Source organism: Vigna angularis, chromosome 11 (genome assembly GCF_016808095.1).
Source record: "Vigna angularis cultivar LongXiaoDou No.4 chromosome 11, ASM1680809v1, whole genome shotgun sequence".
Lineage (NCBI taxonomy): Eukaryota > Viridiplantae > Streptophyta > Magnoliopsida > Fabales > Fabaceae > Vigna > Vigna angularis.
This window is the reverse complement of record NC_068980.1, coordinates 26,049,751-26,065,769: the sequence shown is the minus strand read 5'-3', so window position 1 is coordinate 26,065,769 and position 16,019 is coordinate 26,049,751. Positions and strand designations below refer to the sequence as shown.

Here is a 16,019-nt window from a genome sequence, read left to right as displayed (position 1 = left end):
ACATCTATATAGACGTCCGGCTGTGAGGTTTGATGTTCCATTGACTTCATCCAATAAGATGTCGGAAAGAGATCAGATGTCAAAAACTTCAAATAACATATGTTAAAAGTTTTTTCTGTAGTAGTGTTTATGATATCAAAGCAAAGGTTAAGATCCATCATAAGTATATCTTAAGGAAAAAGTACAACTTATAAAAATTTCTAACAATCTTTGAAAGGAGTCATTATTTAACCCCAATCTTATAAAATGATTTGAGTGCGTGGTAATGAAAATAGCAATGAATTTGATGATTAGAAAAGAGAAAATGATTGATATTTTCTTTGGTTGTTACCCTACAGTGTACAGGGAAACGAAGGAGATTGTGAATTGTGAGTCACGAAATGAGCAATGAAAGTTGTAATGGAGACTAAGAAGCCAGAATGTGAACTTGTTCAACAACCATCATTGCGAAGACTGATACGATATTCTCGCTAGTGTTTTTCTAACTCCCATAGTTTGGGACTAACAAGGACGTGTTCCAGAAAACCAAAGCAGGTCCCACATCGAAAGTTAGTGTAAACGTCAGTTCTAAGGCATTGTTTGATATAAGGTTGATTTTGACACCAATTTCCTCTGTGCTTCACCATATCCACACATACCTTTCTTTATTATTATGTGGTTCAGAAAATCAACTTGCTATCATCAAACGTGGAAGCTCCACATGCAAAAGGAAACTCGTCCATCTTTTCTTCTGCAGTTCCTTCCATTAGAACTCAACACTCACAAACTTATCATCATTCCTTATCAGTCTAAAACCAGCGGAGAGAAAACAAACTGCTTTTCTTTCTAAAATTAATTTCAGACCATAATCAAATTATGCTTATTTATTATAGTTTGAATTCATAATAAAATCTAAAAGGCTTTTGTTAATGAAGTTTTAGAAAAACTTCTAGAAGAAAAGAAAATCTAAATCTCTCTGTTAAACCTATATAAATAGCTTGTATTTAACATTTTCTAAGAAAGCAAATTTGTTCTTTTTTTTATACTTATCATGTCTTCCTCTCACAGTGTGGATGGAGGGAGAAAAGGAGAAGAAAAATGGAGCAGTTGATTGATTATCTAATTAGAAAGGGAGAAAAGGTTAATTTTTCATTTAATTATTATATTACTTTTATATGTTGTGCATGTAATTCTTAAAAAGTATCAGTGAAAACATATACGTATTTATTTATTTTTATATAATAAAAAAATTAAATTAAAATTATAAAATTAAATATAAAATTATAATTTTGTTGTATACATTTTTCATTTATTTTGTAAACAATATTTTATGAAAAATGATTAAATTTTAGAAAAGATTAAATTTAAATAAAAAATAGAAAAAAATTACTTAAAAAATAAAATTGATAAACGGTTACTTGAAGAAAAATATATAGACCGTAAAACTAAATTCATTTTATATAGTGGTATAGATAATTATGGTGAAAAGGTTTAAAGAAGTTTTAGTTTATTAATATATGATTGACTTATTTTTATTTTGGGTATTCAATGATTCTTTTTCTATTTTCTTTTTTCAAATGGATACTTATAATCAATTACAAAATTTTGATTTAAATTATTTTAGAAAACATAATTGTATCTAGTCTATATTATTAATTACGTTAAGTGATTTTTATAATGTTGTTAGATTTTTCTTTTGGTTCTTTAACTTATGTTTTATCATGACTAGTATTACCGTCATAGGTAACTTATTCTATAAATATAAGTGATAGAAGAAATTAAATGTATATTACTATTTAACACAATATGTGTTTTTAACTTAAGACATATGAGTCCTTGAACTTACTTAAATAATGTTAGATGTTTAAACTGATATTTTTAATTTCTAAGGTACATATTTGATATTAAAAAATATTGGTCATGAGTTGAAAACTTTAAACTAATTTAAATCTAAAAGCAAAGTTATGTTTGAGAATCAATTTGCACTAATTAACCTATATGCCATAATTATGACCATAATCAATTATGCTTATATATTCAATGCGTAATTCATTAACCGTACGTATGCATAATTAATTAACATAATCAATTACACACATAAGCAATTAATTATGTATATATGACATATAAAAAAAGATTCATATAAAAAAAATATGATCAACCATACATTTTTCTTTTTCTTTTTATTCATTCCTAATGTAATTTTTTTTCTTATTTTCTTTTTTTTTTAATAAGAGTGATGTCTAATTGTAATAAACACCCCTTTGAATGAAGATTAAAATGCATTTAAAACATTGTTGTTTGAAGATTGTAATGATGAATTATCATTTCTCACATCTTGTTCTAATGATACATATCATGTTCACATTTTGTATGAAATAAAGAAGATCTCGAAAGCACTGAACTTTCGAAAATGAAAAATCAAAATGTGTATGATTTGATATTGACTGTATTCAAAGCTCATGATTACAACACAGAAATATTGTATGAAAGCAACTTGGTTAAGCATAATAACATCACTTTCACTTGTAGAAGAAGCTCCATTGACGGAAAGTAGTTATCAACAGCTTCTGGGAAACTGGGTTGCAACGTAAACCATGAATTGATTAAAAAATAAAATAAAAATTTATTCTAATTGAATTAATCTGATTTAGACATTCAATCAGATTAATGATTAGTGTGATGATTAACTTGTCATGTATTTTCCTTCAATAATGTACGGATAAACTATGATTGCAGTGTAAGAATCGTACTAAATTTCGACATTTTTTTCTTTCAAATTTAACTAACCTATTTTTTAATAGCTTCAAGACTTGGATTGTAATTGGGTTAATTCAGTGTAATCCAATGTTAATATTTTGATTTTTTATTTATTTATAAAGTTAGTTTAAAAAATTATTTTTAAATAAATATAATAGAAATATTAAATCTTATAACAAAAATCAGATTAGTGATTTTAATAATTACTTTTATAATTAACTACAGTTTTCTATGCTTTACTATTAAATTTTAATTAAAAATATTGTATTAAAAATTAAATTTTAAATTTTAATAAATTATATATAACTATAAATATTAAAATTTTATTTTTAAATTGAGTCGGTATTTACATAATTGTAATTTACATTGTTATTATCTATTTTACTAATTTTTTTATTCAATATTTATATGTTTAACTTATCCAACTCAAGTGGTCAAAATTATTTTAAATTTCTTTCAATAAAGTCGGATTACTTGCTTCTGTAGAATTGATATTAAATTAAAACATTTGGTTTAAATTTCTTTTATTATTTTCATCAATTTTACAATCTACAGTGAACATGTTACATAAGGGCAAAATCAGGATACAGGTGTTAGTTGGAGGACCAAATTTTAATAAATATAATAAAATTTAGATAATTTTTTTTTTATAATTTACATGATCAAAATAAACAATAGAGAATATTCTTATTTAGAATATATTAAAAAATTGTAAATAACTAAAATTAAAATAATAACACTAATTTCATTTGTGACTAAGAAATTTCATATATTTATTTAAAAATTGACGCTTTATTTACCATATTTATTTAAAGGAAATTATTATTAATCATATTCCAAAAATAACTAAATTTGAATAAATTATAATATTCATGAAATTATATTTCAAAACAATAATAGTCAGAATTTGACTAAACAATAGTTTGTTTCAAGATAATTGTACTGTATCTCTGTTTATATACTATAACTTCAAAGGTTGGTTATGATATCGTTTTTTCTCCTAAAATTTACAAAAAAAAAAAAACATTAGTCTGATGAGCCTTTAATACAATTTTTTTAAACCTTAAAAGGATAGAAAAACAAAGTTAATATTAATAACCTATATGTAAAGAATGATGATAGAGAACAAAATATTTATTAACAAATTTTAAGTTGTTGATTGGGTAATGTTTATAAATTTAACCATTAACAAAGCAAAATAAATATTTAATTATCTAATTAATATAAAAGAAATGTTAATATTTTTTTATGGTACATAATTCATTTGATTACACATTATAATAAGTTAGTCTTTATTAAAGACAAATAATAATTAAATAATAACATTTAAACTCTATATAAAAATAATTACTTAAAATTAACTTGAAGCACGCACATTTAAGGACTTAAAACAAAATACACAAAACTAAATATTTCATTTATAAATTTAAACCAAAATCTTCAATTTATTAAGTACTAATTTGAATGAAAATTTCATTAGACACTTAAAAACAAAATCCATGGTGAAAATCTTAAAATATTATTATACCTCAAATTACATTCAAAATAATTGATAACATGCATATTTACTCGTATGAAAGGTAAACATTTTCTTTCAAATGAAGATAATAAAATATAAGTTAATAAGAAATATAATTCATCAGATATATTTTTTACTCTTATGCTCTTTGTTCTACTTTAGCTGCTTTACTCTTATATATGTTTTCTGATACTTCAACTTTTTTGACTTTTTCTCTGATTAAGTAAAGGATATTCGAATTAGGGGGTATATTATGTTAAAATAGTAGCTCACGTAGGGTAAATTAATGGGTGGATTTAAAAAAACTAATTTTTTTTTCCAAATATCATCTTTAAAAAATTTATGATTACTTAAATATTTCTTAAAATGTATTGTTAAATAAATTTGAGCCATAAATCTTCTACAATTTTTATGACTGAAAAGCAAATTATTGAACTAATTAAGCAAAAGATTTACTTGATAAATTTTTTTAATGATTGATTCTCAAAGTTGATAGCTACAACCAATCTTCTATAATTAATCTTTAAAGGGACATGATTCCACTCCTAAAATAATTTTAATACAATAACAAATAAACAAATAAATCTTTATACTTTATGTCAAATAAATGTAAAAGTGTGTAATGGTATATTACTCTAAAATCTAATATAATATTAATAAATAAATTTTAAACTTAACTCATCTAATAAACATAATTTTTAAAGTAAAATTTACATTGATTTATAAGAAAATATAAATTACTACACCTTTTCAGAAAATTTATAATTTTTAAACAATGTAATTAATTACCTTACCATCTATTTGAATCCTTCTCATAGTTTTTGAGTTTTATCGAAAACAACTTTTTACATTTTGTAATCAATTAATAACCCATTTTGAATTGATTAAAATAAATATGCAATTGATTACCCTCGTCTTAGAAGCAATTAGCATATTGTAAAACATCCAACTCATGTAATCAATTAAAACAAATATTATTAATTGGTGACAACCTCAAAAGAACATCAAACATACTACAAAACTGAGTTAAAACAAAAGGAAAGGACACATGATCAATAATGATGAAAACATTGTAATTTGTTACTTTAAGGTGTTTAAATTATTTTATTAAAAACAAAATTATACTCTGCATTTGATGTATATTACTTTATTGCTAGTATCTATAAATTAATTATTTAATTTTTTTATCAATTATTTGACTAAATCACTAATTATATAATCACTATAAGTAAAATAGTTTAAGATATTAGTTTTGCCACAAGTGGATTACTTACAAATAAGAATTCTCGTAAAATATGAAAAATTATTCTAAGTGTAATACAAGAATTTCCTATAACTTTTTATCCTTTGATTATACACAAATATATTAACATTTTGTTTAACAAAGTTTTGAAATGCCTTTTTTATCTTGCAGGTGTTCCCAAAATTGAGGGAAGAAAATTCTAAAAGTTACACATGCTTTTGACATTGTCACACAGGACCGTGCCTTTTCTTTACCAGAGGTTCTTGGCTTTGTTGATCTTCACAATATTTCTATTTCAATTAGGTAAATGTTCCCAAGTGGATTCTAGAGGACTTAGGTGCTCTTAACCAAAACGTTGCGCGTCTTTTTCTTTCTTTTTAATAAATAGTTAATTTTTTTAGATTTTATAAAATTAAATTAAACTTAAAATCACTTAAAACCTACTTATTTTTTTCAAAACCTGATTATTATGATGTCAAATTAATATTATAATTCTAAATTTAAATATATAATAATTGTACTGTATGACCAGACGATTATATAACAACCAACTAAATGAGAAATTGAAGAGACTCAACTGACAAAGCAGTTTATAAGCCGTAAATCTGATAAGTGACCCATCAATCGAACAACCGAAAATGAGAAAAAGCCGAACATATATATACCTTAACATTAACTATCCTTACATACTATGTCAAGTCAAAATTACGTATAAACATTGCTTAGTAAGTTTTAGGATATGATTGACCCGTGATTAAGATTTTATTAATCTCAAATCTATTTTAAAATTTATAAATAAAAGTCAGAAGTAAGAAAGTATGTAAATTCATTTATTATGAATTTAAAATTTTATTTTGACTCCAATTAATCAATCATTAACTTAAGCGTATAAAAAAAAAATTTAAGTACATAAAAAAAGATTTGAACTAAAATATAGAGATTACCTAAGCTAACTTATGTGTTTTGTGAAAACACTCAACTCTAAGTCGGAAACAATAATAATAATTCATTCTAAAATAAATGTGTGAAGAATGAATTTTATTTTTACTTATTATTGACTTAAAGGAAAGGATGAGGCTAAAAGTTAAGGGGTTAGTGCAATGGTAACTTCCACACCATGAGCGAATTCCAAAACGCGTTGGAGAAGGAGCACGTATCGTTGAACTAGATTCAAGTGCAAAAGACATTGTGTTTGAACACGAGTCAATCGTGCATCATAGTAGTAAGCAGAAGAAACAATTAACAGGGTTTATTTAAAATAAATAAATAAACCGCAAAAATAGAACCTATATAAACCCACTCCCGCTATAATTCTTCAGGTGTCACAAAACAAAAACACAAACAGCAAACACTGTACACACACACTCTCTCTCTCTCTCTGTGTGAACGGAACGAACCGATTTAATACTAGGATGGATTCTCCCCCTCGCTCCGCCGTCATCATAGTCGGTGCCGGAATCTCCGGTGAGTTCATTCCGCCTCATTATTCTGCCGCGACGGACTCAGTTCCTGGATTGAATGTTCCCGAATCTCATTGTGTTTGATTTGATTTGAAGGTATTGCTGCGGCCAAGGTGTTGGTGGAGAACGGCGTCAAGGACGTGGTGATTCTGGAGGCGTCGGATCGCGTCGGCGGCAGGATCCGCAAGGAGAGTTTCGGCGGCGTGTCGGTGGAGCTTGGAGCCGGTTGGATCGCCGGCGTCGGCGGTCCCCTGTCCAACCCCGTTTGGGAACTCGCCGCGAAATTCGGCATCCGCACTTGCTTCTCCGACTACAGCAATGCGCGCTACAACATCTACGACCGCAGGTCCATTCATATTCCGCCTAACGACGTCGTTTGCATCACGTCCTCTGTTTTGCTTTTGCTGACTTGGTGTGTCGAGTTGTTTTTTTGCAGCGGGAACATCATTCCGAGTGGAATCGCTGCTGACTCGTACCAAAAAGCGGTGGACTCGGCGATTCAGATGTTGAGGAATCAGGAAGAAGAGGAAGGAGAAGAAGAAAAAGCAAATCATGGTCATGGTCATGGTGACGACCGTTTTAATAGTAATAGAAATAATAACGAATCGAAACGGCCTTCGTAAGTGTAAATCTCTGCGCGTCGTTTTCAGCCGCAAAAGTCATTTTGCGAATGTGTTGTTTCATATAATCAATCATGCCTTCAATTATTTTCCTTTTGGATTGTTTTGGTTCTGTTTTATTTTTCTTCTTCTTCCCTTTTTTGTTGCTCATGCTTTTTTTACGCTTCCCATTTTAGGACGCCGGAAACGCCAGTAGAGCTCGCAATTGATTTCCTCCTGCATGATTTCGAAATGGCTGGTACGATCCGTTCAATTTTTCACTATTGATTTGCTGCCCGCGTAAGGCCAGTAAAAAAAATTGTAATGTCAAATTTGGTGTCATCCAAAAGAGGACATCTGTTTGTGATTACGAAACTGCTTCAATATGTGTATTTTTGTTTGTTTGTTTTGCTGTGGACTGTTCTCTGAAACTGGGAAATTTGGGATGCACAGAGGTAGAACCAATATCCACCTATGTAGACTTTGGTGAGAAAGAATTTTTGGTTGCTGACGAAAGAGGCTACGACCATTTGCTGTTCAAAATGGTTGAAGAATTTCTCTTCACATCGGAGGGTAGAGTTTTGGATAATCGCCTCAAACTAAACAAGGTACAAAACAACGCTTCATATAATATAATTAAACCTTTTCTCTATGAGAATTTTCTTATTCGAACATTTTCCCTTCCTGGATATGCCCCATTGGTTTGTCTGCTTTCTTAACAATTACATTTCCTGGTGAAAATCTGCATTTGTTTGCTTCCCTGCCTTTTGTTTTTTCCCCCTTTTGTTATTGTGTTTCGTTGTCTGTTATTTAATCTCTATTGTCCCACTGGAGTTTGCAGATAATGACTTCTCAGAACTGTTTTGCTTTTGTTTTTTGCGTGTGTTTTCGCGATATTTCTGTCACTCATCTCCTGCATCTTCTTCTCGTGTCAACTCCCATAACTTCTTTTCGTGAAGCTTTTGACTACTTAATAATTGAAACGTAGATTATAAATTAATTTAGTTAAGCTCCGACCGGTTTTTGTAAATCATATAATAAAGTTGAATGAATGCTAAAGGCTAATTGCATTATGAAATACCGAATAGTAGAGCTATATATATATATATATATATATATATATATATATATATATATATATATATATATATATATATATATATATATATGTTAGTTATTATGAAGCATTTTCTATTTCTTTTTAGAAGGAAAATTAGAATATTGTGGATGTGATTTGTACAAGTGTCCAATGTCTTGTTTTTTATTATCAAAAGCCATGTCAATAACTTTCAGGCGCGAAATTATTGGCCAAGACCTTTTTATTGTCATCTAAGTATTGGATTTTTTGGTGGGTTAAAATGTGTAGTGGATAAAATAAAAAATCATTTGAAGTCATGGTCAACTGTCAAGTACACATTTCAAGGCGAAAATTCTTTACGAAATTTATGTTATAAGGAAATCTTGTACGAATATAAATAATATAAGCGTTGGAAAGATATTGAAAGTAGAAAGATGTAACTGCCTTTCGTAAATAAAGTTCTTTCAAATACCATATATATATATATATATATATATGTCTCTATTGAATCTCTGAAGTTCAAACGAGGAGCCTAAAAGGGGTTAATTACCGTACGTTGATCACTACTTAGCTTTCTATTATTTTTTATATTTATTCTCATTAAATTGTTATGATATTTTCTGTTTAAATATTCAACCTATTCATATTTAAAATTACTTTATGGAATGTAATGATATGAAACTAAAATAAACGGAATAAAAAATTGGAAGAAGTGGAGTTCCATGTGACAATTGAATTTAACATTTACGTTTTGTAAAAGAAATGTAAATAAGGGGGGGGGGGGGGGGGGGGGGATTACCGGAATTTTGAAATAATATAAAGTTAGTTTTGGAAAAAATATCGTCCACTAAAAAATAACAAGTGCCGTTGTTGTAGAAATGGAATATAAATCATAGCAAAAGTTGGATCTGTAACACCTTTCATGAGCATTGTTCAGCTGGGGTATGAACGATTGGTGGACAAGCACTGGGTTTGTTCTACAGGACTTTTTTTATTGTATTTTTACGAAAAAGAATCTGAAGTCATCGTTTGAGTGTTCGCACAAACACTAAGCAGGTCGGGTTCAGGGTGTATTTGACCATTGCTGCATTTTTTAATGTTACCGACGTCCATGAATATGCCGAAACCTTGGGAGATCCACTTACAGGTAAAGTTTGACCCACAAATAATTTCAGCTTTTATTTCAATCCTTTTAAAGGTTTTTTACGTCTCATAAATTAGTTGGCCCCGGAGTTCCAATTTCTGTTACCAGCCACACTATTTGAATTGACCCAATCGCAATAACCTAAGTTGATGGGTCATTTCATCTCAAATAATAACCCAGAAGAAGGGAGTCTTGTCAATATCCCCATTTATTAGGCAATACCTCAATCGCTCAAAAGATCAGAAACTAATGGACCTGACTTAGGACTGTTGGTTGGGTAAATTACATAAAGCTCCAATAACTTAACAGCTGCTCAGTCCGTGCTCCAAGTCTGCCTAGATTCCTTTGAAATAAATATTCCTTGAATTTATTAGTTGGTTCCAAGGCAGACCGCTCAGATTGTCATGTGATTTTATTGCGTTTTGGACTTCAATTTTCCTATACTTTTCCCTTTGACTGCGTATGATTTTTGTGGGTCATGGTCCTTATGGAGTCCATTTTACTTGCTGGTACTAGATAAGAATTGGCTGACATGGAGAAATTTAAGCTGAAAAGGAAATTTTAGTTTTTATTTTTGCATGAATTTGGGCAGGTTGTCCGGGAATTGCAGTATTCAAAAAGTGGCGTTACAGTGAAAACGGAGGATGGTTGCGTTTACGAAGCCAATTACGTGATTCTGTCTGTTAGCATTGGTGTTCTCCAAAGCGACCTACTCGCCTTCAATCCACGCTTACCCGTACGTCTACTCTTTATTCTACTATTATCCTTTCCTTTTTGCCTCCACTCCCACGAATCCCCAGTAATCAAGCATATCAATATAAAACTAGAAATGTTTTTAACAGCTTTTGAAGTTTTCCTAATGAATAAAACTATACTTTAGTTATAAAAAACTCTTAAGAACACTTTCAACTTATATCTAAACAGATGCTTAGTTTTGTTCTGGTATATTATACTGCTATATAGTCAATATATAATACTAAATGATTTGGAACTTAGTAATTGGTCCTAAAATATGTGGACGTTTTGTGCATCTCACATTGATCTTTCTAAGGGCATTAATTTCAGAATCAAGGCCCTTCTATTCTATAATAACGCATTTACTTGCTACCAATATGGTGGAAATGGAATCTCTAGTCTGTGGTTCTGTCTATACGGGTCCCTACAGTAGTAGTAGTTTCCCTTCTGTTAACAGGTTGTGACCCCACAGTCTTAATATCACTGGTTGGGAATGTAAAGAAATATACAGATAGCTAGTTTCGTATTAAATTGAGCTCTTTGGTTGATGACGCCAGAAGAAGTTTTTCGAGGTGTCTTCATATGTAGAAAACAGGGATCGCATGATCCACGGTATCGATGATCCACAGTCTCATCGTTGGTGGTCGATTAACCCTCTTGGTTAGGTCAACACGTGGAAAGATAACACCAACTTGCATATGTAGTTGTGAATTCAAGTAGCGCGCAGTCTTGTGTTGTCTTTAGAAAGATGCTACTTAATCTTTTAGTGGTTGGTAAATTATTGCATTCAAATTAAATAAAAAATTAATTCAAGCTATAATTAATTAGCATGAATAATGGCTATGTGGAATAGTTAGTTAGCTGTAACCTGAATAGAGCTTTGCTTTTAAAATGGAAAAGAAAGGTTTAAAGTTAACTGAGTGGGGTAGGTGACGCCATAGAAAACGTTAGTGGATTTTAACTTTGTTGCATATTCATATGGATTTTAGAAGCCTATGGATGGACCAATGCACTGTGTACTAGAAAATTGTAGTCTAAACCTCTCAAGTCTAACCTATGAGCATCTTGTGTGTTGTACAGCTGGACCAAGTCCTTATATGGGCGATTCTTTATTACTAAAATCTTTTCCCACTTCAACGCAAGATGAAGTTGTGAAAATATATGTATATTACAACTTCTGAGAGTTCTATACCTATCATATGATACAAACTTTAATTTTTCAGAGTTGATGATGTCTGAAGGACTCAATATTTTGTAAATTTAAATGTTGAACACGTAATGTATTTGATCAAACTGTGTACAAAGAATTACCAGCGAGTGAGGTCATCAAATTAAATATTAAGGGAAACTATCATTGAGGTACTTTGCCTTTTCCGTATACTACTTAGGTGGGCTTTAGTCGTCTAAACGTCCCCTCAGTTCTGTTTTTTATTGGTTTATAAATTTTGTCTTCCTGAGCTAAATGTTGTCTGATTCAATATGTCCATGCTGAATAAAATAATGAAACAGAGGTGGAAATTGGAAGCCATCGAGAAATGTGATGTGATGGTGTACACTAAAATCTTTCTGAAGTTTCCGTATAAGTTCTGGCCAAGTGGACCCGAAAAGGAATTCTTCATCTATGCTCACGAGCGGAGAGGCTACTACACATTTTGGCAGGTATTCTTTTAATTTTTCATTAATGGTTGTCAGTTCATTTCCCCTAATGTTTTTTCTACTAAGGTGTCTCGTTTTCTTTCTGTTTCTGTTTTGTTTCTATTATCGACAAAGCTTGTAGTGTTTTCATCTACTAATTGGGGTGAACATAGAATCAGATCTATTATAAGTCAAATTCTGTGGGAAATTATTTATTATCTTAATTACAAAGGTAATTAGAATCTGCTATCAATTCAATTTCCCGTGAAAGTACTAGCCACTTACCTAACCTTCGGGACCAGGCTGAGCATACGTATCTATCTAACTTTTATATGATTTGAAGAGTATACACTAAATAAAATAGAGTGCGATTGGCATTCTGAGGATTTAAATAATACCTTCTTGTTATAATTTATGAGTTGTGCATGTGGGTCACATGGTTGATCTTAATCCCTAAACTTGTGGTTTATTGCGATAAGATAACTTATGTTATCATACTTGTTATTAGGACTACAAAATTATGTCTTTTGTTTTTATCCCCTTTCTATGGGGAAACACTCTGGTCAGTCATTAAATAATTGTAAAATAACAATCCCCTGAAAGTGTCCAGGATCCTCACGTCCTATCAAAGATTTTGCATAAAACCCAGTGCTCTGGATTTCATCAATCTCATTAACAAGCTCCAGTTGAACTTCATGACGAGTTTATTTGTAATTAGCTTTCAACACTCTCTACTCTTGTCGTAATTCAACATAATCGACTTAATTGATAAAAGCACGAATCTTTTGTTTGATATGGAAAAATAGCTTTGCTTATATTTCCCCCTTCCCTGGTTTACTTAGGTGTATATTTATTAACTTTTATTTTAAGTTGTAATTTTGACCTGTATTACGTGCTCATGATAATAAACTTTTGCTTCAGCTATTTCCATTTGTCTTATTATGGTCATATTATTATATGTTCTCAGGAAGAACAAAGAGATTAATATCTTTCGTTTGTCACATTTAAATAATATTAAATGGCTCATCATCTTTCTACGGATGTTTCTAATGTTGGTATTCCCTTGGAGTCATCTGTTATGAATTTCGTATGGGGGACAACACTGGTTATGATTGGTTTCTTTTTCATATAGAATATTGTGACATATTTCAAACCGTATAATAGTATTATAATAGGTAAAAATTGAATTATACGATGGAGAATTTGGACACTATTGAACTTTAGTACACTATATCTGCTCTATTCTTTTAAATATTAAAATCCTATGTAATGATGCATTGATTTTGGATCTGAACTTCTATGATAAGTGAAAATAATTGAAGACAGGATCATAATATTTTTTAAATGACCTTGGGGATTGAATTATTTAGTCTCTTTGCTAACCTGTCCATGTTTTATTCTGAATCAGAATAGTTGTCAGTTTGTAAGTTCATTCATCCAAATCTTTTTAGTTTATGTGCTAATTTGCTGGATTATGACCAGCACATGGAGAACGCCTATCCTGGCTCCAATATCCTAGTCGTGACATTGACTAACGCGGAATCAAAACGTGTGGAAGCTCAACCTGATGAAGAGACCTTGAGAGAAGCTATGGCAGTGCTCAGGGATATGTTTGGATCAGACATCCCTGATGCCATTGATATACTCGTTCCTCGCTGGTGGAATAACAGGTTTCAGAAAGGGAGCTACAGCAACTACCCCATCATTTCCAATCATAAAGTTTTTCATAATATTAAGGTTTGCTTTTCAACTCGAACTTCTATATATTTTGTAAATGTGTAATAGTTCCCTTTTTAATCTATTCTGTTTTAAACATATCAATTGGTGCTATATATATATATATATATATATATATATATATATATATATATATATATATATATATATTTGTCTTTTATATTTTTTTTTCTCTTTTAGACATTTACGTTTCTTTGTATTCTTCACTACCGTGCATGAAAAACAAAACAACAGATGACGTGGAGCTTACATCTACCTATTATAATTTATTGTCTCTCCTAACTATAATTCAATGCCAAGGACTTGTGACTTGCGAGTGCCATTAACCCGATAACTCGTATTTCCTTTCTAACAAATTTCCTTAAATTTTGTAAATTTGGTTTTTTTTCTTTCCGGAACCCCAAAAGAAAAAGATGTTGGGGGAGTTATCATATATCTAAATTTCCTTTCTTAGCATAATTTACTAAACATTTTTCTAAAGGTATGGATTAATAAATTTTAAATGATACGTTTTTATTAGAATTCACATCAATAACGCTTTGAAAATAGTAGTAAAAACACATTAATGGCATTTTAATGAATTGATTTATTTTGAATTTTCTATTTGTGATACATGAAGTTGATGTTATTTTGTTTTCTGGCATCCCAGTTCATTGCTGAACAGGGAGGCAGAATCCAACAAAGATTATCCTTTATATTTAATATTTGAAATTTTGAACATTTGTACGGTAGAGATAATCCTGAGGTATATTTCGTTCTGTCAGGCTGTTTAATTTATTCCTTTTCTTTTACGCTTCTGTGAGTTTGCTATTCATCTACAAAATTAGGGACCACATAAAATGAAATAAACTAATTGTCCCTTACGTTATTGGTCTCTCTTGATACATCGCAGGCCCCTGTAGGTCGCATTTTCTTCACTGGGGAGCACACTAGTGAAAGATTTAATGGCTACGTACACGGTGGATACCTCTCAGGTTAGGCACTGTATTTTTTTGTTAATAATAGATAGCTCTGATAGCAATAACTAGAAGGAAGACCTGACACGGTACTAAAACCAGGTATCGACACCAGCAAAGCGTTACTGGAAGAAATGAAAAAGGAAAAAGAAAGAAATAGTGAGAGCCAAACTCTGTTGTTAGAGCCCTTGCTCGCTTTTACAGGATCTTTAACAATGCCCAAAGCAGAAACTGTCTCCAATATCCACAAGTGCGATATTCCTACACAATTATACCTCACTGGCAATCTTGGGAGGCAAGAGGCCATCTTGTAACACTATGGAACTGTACAGAGTCACCTTCAAGTTGATGCATACTTTATTCATCGAGGTGAGTGTGGCTCTAAATCTCAACATTTATGTCTCAATGAGTTAAAATTAACTGATGCATAAATTAAAAATTAAATTTTAAAAAACATATTAATGTAAAATAATTTTTATAAATTGGTTATTATATTATATTAACTTCTAATAAAAAATATTTAATTTTTTTCTTAGGAATTTTTGTGTAAACGTGTCCCAAGACCGTTCAAGTCCATGATGCTGCCATGGTTAATGTACACTTTCCAATAAGTGTGAAGGTGAGGAGAAGAAGTGTTGGAGCATACGCAGATGTTTCCCATTTCATTATTAATGAAGCATGTTAGGTTTTTTTTTTTTAAGGGAATTAATTAATTTAATTGGTATAAATTACGATTACTTTGTTCTTTATAGTCAGAAAGAAGAAAAATTACATTGTAAGCATAATAACAGTTGTGGATCCTAATTTTTTACTAGTTAATGATATCCATTTAAATTCTATTGCAATGCAAAATTCGTTATTTTTTGGATGCATGCTTAAATAGTAGTTATATTCAGTCAGTTTTCTCTGAATTTGGTCTGATACTCATTCTTATTTTATCATTATTTTAACCTTATTTATATGCGTGTATAGTTAACTATAACTCTTAAATAGTAAATTACAAAAATTAGCCTTTAAATCTTGTGACAATCCAATGCACTAAACTTTTCATCCTATACCACAAAATCCAAATTTCGATCATCATAAACAACTTCCTCAAACTACCACTCCAACCACATCAGCCAACACTAACTTGATGGGAGGGAGGGAGTGGGGTGTAATGAAGGAGGAGGGA

General features: G+C 30.3%; 1 protein-coding gene across 1 annotated transcript; it reads left to right on the top strand.

The window, feature by feature from the left end:
* Nucleotides 1-6,807: 6,807 nt before the first annotated feature.
* Nucleotides 6,808-15,685, top strand: LOC108332541 (polyamine oxidase 1). The gene is made up of 11 exons (XM_017567853.2): nt 6,808-6,965; nt 7,058-7,307; nt 7,398-7,580; nt 7,758-7,819; nt 8,014-8,168; nt 10,375-10,518; nt 12,027-12,176; nt 13,635-13,889; nt 14,782-14,863; nt 14,948-15,214; nt 15,382-15,685. The coding sequence occupies exons 1-10, from the start codon at nt 6,914-6,916 to the stop codon at nt 15,157-15,159; spliced, it is 1,545 nt and encodes a 514-aa protein (XP_017423342.1). The 5' UTR covers nt 6,808-6,913; the 3' UTR covers nt 15,160-15,214; nt 15,382-15,685.
* Nucleotides 15,686-16,019: the final 334 nt, after the last annotated feature.